Source organism: Oryctolagus cuniculus, chromosome 7 (genome assembly GCF_051225735.1).
Source record: "Oryctolagus cuniculus isolate XC-2025 breed Fujian yellow rabbit chromosome 7, ASM5122573v1, whole genome shotgun sequence".
Taxonomy (NCBI): Eukaryota; Metazoa; Chordata; class Mammalia; order Lagomorpha; family Leporidae; genus Oryctolagus; species Oryctolagus cuniculus.
Genome location: NC_142873.1, coordinates 40,284,860 through 40,293,079, shown reverse-complemented (window position 1 = coordinate 40,293,079; position 8,220 = coordinate 40,284,860). Strand labels below are relative to the sequence as shown.

At 38.1% G+C, this 8,220-nt stretch overlaps 1 protein-coding gene across 1 annotated transcript; it reads right to left on the bottom strand.

The window, feature by feature from the left end:
* Positions 1-741: 741 nt before the first annotated feature.
* Positions 742-1,680, bottom strand: LOC100349334 (olfactory receptor 10J3-like). The gene has a single exon (XM_002715279.3). The coding sequence runs from the start codon at positions 1,678-1,680 to the stop codon at positions 742-744; it is 939 nt and encodes a 312-aa protein (XP_002715325.1).
* Positions 1,681-8,220: the final 6,540 nt, after the last annotated feature.

The following is an 8,220-nucleotide window of genomic DNA, read 5'->3' as shown; positions in this document are numbered from 1 at the left end:
CTGGACATCTCAAGCATGTGGGCCGCTCCCTTCAGTGTTCTTTGCAGCTGTTTGTTTGTTTTTTTTTAATTCCCACCTTTAAACAGCACATATAGGCAGCTCCATCCTGGAAAGTGGGTTTCTAGACTTTTGAAGATTTCTCAGGCTATTTTGTGATATCAGCAAGCAGCAAAAACCAATTACAAGAAATTCTTCAATGTCGGAAGAAATCTAGGTACATTGTATGTCTTGTTTAAAAGGCTGAACACTCTTCTGACACTCTTAACAACAAAATATTTCTGAAATTGTTTCCAAATCATTTTAATATGAGCTTTCTAGGTTTCTTTTAACTGACACATAAAATTTGTACACTTTTATGGGAGATCATGTGATGTTTCAGTACATACATATATGCATGTAATATTAATATAGCATGTAATATGCAAACGAGGGTGAATATGTCAATCTCCTGGACTCAGTCTCTTAATGGATTGGTATAAATAACAAATAATCTCGATATGTGTGTGAGTGAGTCCTCCTGGATATGGGCAACCCAGGCCCATAACACTGTCTCTTGCATTTCTAAGTATATAACAAATCCTTTTCTGCCTGCTCTGAGGGATTCAGCAAACCATAAAAGGAAACACATGGCTTTAGCATTAAGCACAATTTAATCTAGTTTTCTTGAATGCATATCTAAGGGAGTGATTGAAACAGCATTAAAGCATTATGTATCTGTATATACTTCACAACAGCTCTTCATTATGTGGAGTGTGACTTTTTCCCCAAAGCCCTACGGAGAGCATCTTTGACCTCCTTGTTCCTCAGGCTGTACACAAGAGGGTTCAGCAGGGGAGTGATGACAGTGTAGGTCACAGAGATGAGTCTGTCCTGCCTCAGGGAACTCTGGGACTTAGGCTTGAGGTAGATGATTGAAGCACAGCCATAGTGAATGATGACCACCGTGAGGTGAGAGGCACAGGTGGCAAAGGCCTTCTTCCGACCCTCAGCTGAAGTGATCTTAAGAATAGTGGAGATAATGAGGACATAGGAAATGAAGACCAGGCCCATAGGTAGGACAAGGACACACACACTGACAATAAAGTTGATAATCTCATTCACAGTGGTATCTGTGCAGGCTAGCTTCAGCAGGGGTCTTATATCACAGAAGAAATGGGAGATAACAAAGGCATCACAGAAGGGCAGACCAAATACAGATGTTACCTGGGTAATGGCCATGCCCAGACCAATTCCCAGTGAACCACATGCCAATTGGACACAGGTCCTCTTACCCATGATAACTGAATAACGCAGGGGGTTGCAGATGGCTACATAGCGATCATAACCCATGGCTGTGAGCAGGAAGCAGTTGTTGATGCCAAAGGTGAGATAGAAGAAGAGCTGAGACGCACAGCTTCGGATATCAATGGTCTGATGAGGACTCAGGAGTCCAGAAAGCATCCGGGGAATGATGGCCACAGTGTAGCAGGTCTCCGAGACAGAGAGCATGCTCAGAAAGAAGTACATGGGAATGTGGAGGTGACGATCCAGGTGAATAATGGTCACGATAATCACATTGCCAGAGAGAGTCAGTAGGTATAAAGTTAGAAAGACAGCAAAAAAGATAAGCCTGTGCTGCCAGCCAAAGCTGGAAAAACCCTCAAAGAGGAATTCAGTCACAGTAGAGTTTGACTTAGGCATTAATGTAAATGTAGGTTTTTTTTTTTTTTTTTTTTTTTTTTTTTTTTTTTTTTTTAGCCTGGGCAAAGGAAAGAATTGTGTGATGAATCAACCATGAAACAGAATATGTTGGACCATGGCTTCAGTCAAGTGTGTGTCCACCCTCTAGCAATGTCTATCTCTGAAGAGTGATCAGTATTCAGCCGTTGTTGAGATGTTCAGAATCACCACCTTTGCTCTCCCTCTTCTTTCATACTCTAAAAATGTTGCTCTAGCACCCTGGAATTTAGGACAGAGATAGAGATGATTGGGAAAGCAAGAACAAATTAAGAGATTTGTAGAAACAGCTCCTTGTTTTCAGTTTCTTAGTCAATTTTTCTTATTTATGTATTTTATTCACTTTAATGGAAGACAGACACACTCACACACACAGAGAGAGACAGAGACAGAGAGATGGAGAGACAGAGAGGAAGACCAAGAGAAATCTTTCATTATCTGGTTCACTCAACAAACTCTCAAAACAGCTGTGGGTTGGCCAGTTCGGAGCCAGGATCCAAGATCTTAATCTGGGCCTCCCATATGGGTGGCAGAGCCCCACCTGCTTGAGGCTTCACTGCTGCCTCTCATGGGGTGCATTAACAGTTAGCTGGAATTGGAGATGGATCTAGACTCAAAGCCAGTCACTCTGATATGGAGTGCATCCTAATCACTGCACCAAATGTCTGTCCCTCAGTTTCTATGTGCCCAGAAATAGGATTCCTGGGTCCTATAGTAATTTTATTAAGTTTTAATTTGAGGGACATGTATACTTTTTTTTCATAGTGGCTTTAGCAATTTACCTTCTCACAAAATGTGCATATGGTTTTAAAATTCTCTGTACCTTTTTCAGATTTATTATCTTTGGATAATTATTTTTGTAATACCTATCCTAACTGTTCTGCAATGATATCACATTGTGATTTTAGTTTGTAATTCACTAATGATTATTGAGTGTCTATTCATATACATGAATTGAAATCAAGATTTCAAAATAATATTTGTAAGCCCATGTTCACTCCAGCACTATTCACACTAGCTAAGCTATGAATAGCACAAATGTCCACAGAAAGACGAAGGAGTAAAGAAAATGTGGAATATACATAGAAGGTAATGTTATTCATGCTTTCAAAAGGAGAAAATCCTGCTATTTTCAACAATATTGGAGAACCTAAGGGACATTATGTTAAGTGATATAAGCCAGTTACAGAAAGTCAAATAATCCTTTATTCCACATACATGAGGTAGGTAATACAGTCAAATTCATAGAATAAGAGAATAGCATTGTACTTATCAGAAGCCAAGGAAGTGGAAATGAGGAGAAATTGTTAAGTCATCCAAGAGTTTCAATTATGAAAATTGAATTAGTTCTGGAGATCTACATACAGCATAGTGGCTATCATAAAATTCTGTATTATGCACTTAAAATTTTGTTAAGTGGATTTATCTTTTTAAAATGCTCACCATGAAACAAACAAAAACAAAAGCAAAAAAACAATAGTACCAAAGGAAATCATTGAAGATAACAGATATGTCCACTTCCTTGAAGGTATAACTGGTTTCAGGGGGTATGCAACTATCCAAACTCACCAAGTGGTATACTTTAAACATATGCAATTTATTGTATATCCCTTATATTTCAATAATATATGCAGAAAGAAAGAAACAACTACCTGGCTATCCAGGAGATGGGTCTAGTAGAGAAGTAAGCCAATGATACAGCAAGTATGCCCAACTCTATAGCTCCTCCTCAACACACTCTCAAATGAATGTCAGAAGATCTAATAAGGAACAGTGATCTAGTGGAAGATAAGAGAGTTGAGATTAATATCTTCTCAATACTATCAGTAACATTTGATACAAAATGCCTTGTAAGAGTTCCTAAGATGACTTCTCCCTAGAATCCCAAGCACAATACCAGACATCCTCTGTGGTCATGGGATTCTATAAAAGGGTGCACTTCTCCTGGCTATTATTCCTAGGTACCCTGCAACAAATGTCTGCTAAGATCATGAAACATGATTTATCAGGGCACTGCAAGCATTTAGTTTATCTCCTTGAATTCTGGCCAAGGAAGGAAAGAGGACAGAATGAAGCCAGGAACCCCCTTCAAGTAGGAAATGGTTTTTACAGTATGAGATCAAAGACAAAATTCATTTCATTAGAGAGGGATCAGAGGTCCTACTTTTTACTTTAGTTCTGCATATTCTAAGCTGTGCTGGGAATAGAAATGCCCCAGCTCACAGCCTTTTTGTTTTATCCTAAGCAAACTCAGCATGGGAGACTACTCTGGGCATACTTAAGCTTCCCCCTTAAGTTCATATCTATTTCTCATAAAACAACATTCCAACCTTACTTCTATTCAGAAAGCTGAAAATCACTCAGATTATTTCACTTTCCTTCTCCTTTCTGAAGATAAGATGAATTTTCTCCTCTCAGTGTCTTCCTCTCAATGTTTTCTAACTATATCCAACTTCTGATGACATCATCATTTCCAATAGTGAATTCAGTGATTTCCTAAAGGATCTCCCTCATTTTAGATGACCCTAGTCTTGTCTTTCTTCTGACTGGTGTAATTATTCTCTTTTTTTAAAATTGGCTCACAGAACTCTCTTGCATAAATTCTTTCAATAACTCCTCAAAATTTTAAGCATACTAACCTAATTCATTTATAAATCTAGCATAGCAATATTCAATAGAGTTGCTTCAAGGATTAAATAGGCTAATAATTTGAAAAGTTGATCCATCACATGATATCACCTATTAAGAAGTTTTCTTTGGCCGACGCCACAGCTCACTAGGCTAATCCTCCGCCTAGCGGCGCCGGCACACCGGGTTCTAGTCCTGGTCGGGGCGCCGGATTCTGTCCCGGTTGCCCCTCTTCCAGGCCAGCTCTCTGCTGTGGCCAGGGAGTGCAGTGGAGGATGGCCCAGGTGCTTGGGCCCTGCACCCCATGGGAGACCAGGAAAAGCACCTGGCTCCTGGCTCCTGCCATCGGATCAGCACGGTGCGCCGGCCGCAGCGCGCCGGCCGCGGCGGCCATTGGGAGGGTGAACCAACGGCAAAAGGAAGACCTTTCTCTCTGTCTCTCTCTCTCACTGTCCACTCTGCCTGTTAAAAAATAAAAAATAAAATAAAAAATAAAAGTTTTCTTTGAAGTTAAATTCCTTTTTATTTTCCACAAATGAACCAGTTTCAATTTGTAAAGCAGGGCAGAGTTGGTGGGATGGAGCTTCTAACATTCCTGGATTGGTAAATCGGCCTTCCAATAAATTTTATGAACTCTTCCATATTCTGTTAAAGTAGATTTTAACATGGATTGACAAGATTCTTACATTAATACTGGTATAAACTGAGTACAATTTTTAAGTTTTGCCAAGAATCTTCTTCCCAAAGATATCCATTTTTTGCATATTTTACATCTTTTACATCACAGTAGCCCATCCAGCTAATATAACTAAGAACAATCTATAATGACTGTAGATTTCTTGCTTTATTATAGTTGATAGTTTGGAGTCCATCACACTAAAATTACAGTTTTCATTATACTTAAGTACATTGTTACTCATCCACATTATTCTTATAATTTAATTCTACTTTACCAACCACAAGACCTTATGCATGGTCATAATCTGGAGAATTTCTTTTCCCTGCCTCCCATTCCAGTAGTTGACTCTAAATTGTTAACATCTTAAAAACACTATGGTAGCATCATTACATGGGAGGCTCTAACAGATTGAAGAATCAGTAAGAGGGTGCAGCATAAATTGGGGAAATTAATATTGGCATAAGAATAGTAGGATTACTAATCTAGGCTGTAGAAAATATAGGTGAGGAGATGAGAGATTTAAAAGTAGGGACGGTATAATAACAAAAACTTCAAAATGCAGAGAATGATTTTGACTTTGGAGTTTTATCACCTTTTCTTTCCTTCAAATAAATGACAAAAATTGAAAGAAATCTGTCCCTGACCCAATCCTACAAGGGTCTACAGTTTATATTCTTCCCCAGAAAAAGGGAATTCATTTATATTCTTGTTTCTTGATTTTGTATTATCTAATGTGCATTTTGCTTGGCTTAAAGTATTCTCTTATTTTACCAGATAAAATTGTTTATTCAGTAGCCAATATGTTGAGTAATCCCATATTGTAAAATTGTTTATTCAGTAGCCAATATGTTGAGTAATCCCATATTGTAAGGAATGCTAGTGCTAGGATGAAAAAAAAAGAGGCAACCAAAATAGTCTTTGCTTTCATGGAGTATGAAATCATGAGCAGCCATTCATATCAGACTTAATTAAAGACTATTTAAGTAGTTTACATTCCTCTTTTCTACTTTCATCAATTACTCTACATTTCTAAAATGTTAAATTCACATTATTTCCTTGAGAGACCACCTTCCAGCCTCTTTTAAAAGCTGTCATTGGCTGTGTGATACTTTAGTACATGCTATGATAAACATTTTGCATACTAGTATATAGAGAAGCAAAACTTACAGAGTAGGATACTTCTTGGGTCTTCTAGAGAGTTGTGCTCATGCTACTGCTACTCCTTTGAAAATCCAACTGTCTGCAAAGATAGATTATGGATTTTTACTAACAGCCATAAAATATTTCCCGGATTTCTGTCAGTTCAGCTACTAAGATTACTTAAAACTAATGTTATTTAACTTTATGTCACTTCGTAGAGTTATGCAATTTTACCAAGTCTGAGTTTCTTATCAGAGAGTAACTAATGTCATTCTGAACATACCTATGCTTTAACAGAATTTCCCCTTTGCCAGGACATCTTTAGACATCACTCAGAAGGCCATACCCAAGTAAAACTATTTAGAGAGGAAGGAAATAATGTTTATCCCAGTCTTTCAATGTCTAGTCAATAGAATGAAAGACAAAAAAGGTCACACTTAATTTCCTTTAGATTAACACAGTCCCACCCACTGGAAAAATCTAATCTTTGGGTCACAAAACAGTAACTCTGGCTTGGGGGGTTTTAACAAGTTACCAAAGTATCTCCTAAGTGCTGGGTCTCTGCTCAAAACAGTGCTTACTACTCCCAAATGATCAATGGCAGAACACACAATCCCAACAGCAGAATGCCTAGAGACCTCATTACTGAGGCAGCTCATTTCCTAATCCTGAGCATAACACTTTGGAGAACAGAGCTGTTTTGGCTATTAGAGTCAACCTCTGGGGTAATGGCCTATATTCCTTGTTGGGTGGGCCATGGTCTTGCTAAGATCCATGTTTGGTATTCTGCTCATTTCTCTGGTGCCAAGGGCAGTGAGCTAGAGACCTTATACAATAATTCTTCATATGTGAGAGGGTAGAAGAAACAATTGTCAAGTAGGATTTAAGCATGAAACCTGCTGCCTGGCATACAAAGGGCTAACCTTCAGTTCCGCTGACACTTGAAGCCAATCAAAAGTCTTGGCATTGAATCATCCATCTTGATCTTCAATTCTGTTTTATGAAGTTTTGACTTTTAAACTGATTTTGTTCACCTGTGATCTGCTCACCACAAACTCTACATTCATTTTGGGATCCTTACCTTAGTTTAGCATAAGGCCACAGCCTTGCAAGGTCTTCTTCCATATACTGAATCCATTCATTATCTAAAGCTCTTATTTATGTTAATCAGTGTCTGTAGTCTTAAAATTTCATGTGAAAACTGTATTATCATACATCTTTTAGTCTTTTATCATTTTTTGTCTTGATCCTATATTATAAACTCAATTGTGAATACCTTTATAAAGATAGATTCTTTCTCTTTCATCTTTTGGTCTCAGTGTATCTATAGCTACTGCTTCATTTAAAATAACTGAAAATGCTTAAGTATTTCATTATATTTTTGGAACAAAATTAAGAAACATACTAATGTTAACTCATTTAATCTTTTTTTTTAAGATTTTTATTTATTTATTTGACAGGTAGAGTTACAGACAGTGAGAGAGAGACAGAAAGAAAGGTCTTCCTTCTGTTGGCTCACTCCCCAAATGGCCACAACGTCCGATCAGAAGTCAGGAGCCAGGTGCTTCTTCCTGGTCTCCCATGAGGGTGCAGGGGCCCAGGCACTTGGGCCATTCTCCACTGCTTTCCCAGGCCATAGCACAGAGCTGGACAGGAAGAGGGGCAGCCAGGACTAGACCCGGTGCCCATATGGGATGCCGGCGCTGCAGGTAGAGGATTAACCTAGTGTGCCGCTGGCCCCTAACTCATTTAATTCTAACATTAAACCTATCATATAGCATTATTAAATACTTACATATTTTCAGGCGGTAAAATGGCCAAATAATTGTTGTTTATTTTCACTAGTACACTAAGTTGATAAATGCGAAACCAGTACTTAAATATAAGAAATTTATTCTAATAAGATTTTTATACTGATTAGGTTGAGTTTAACTTAAAATTGTGTTTCATGATGGTACTGTAAGAGACAGCTATTAAGAAGTTAACTTGGTAATGGTGAGTAAAGCAATAGACTAGTGATTTGCTTACTGATGTTTAATTCCATATTTGCCACCTAC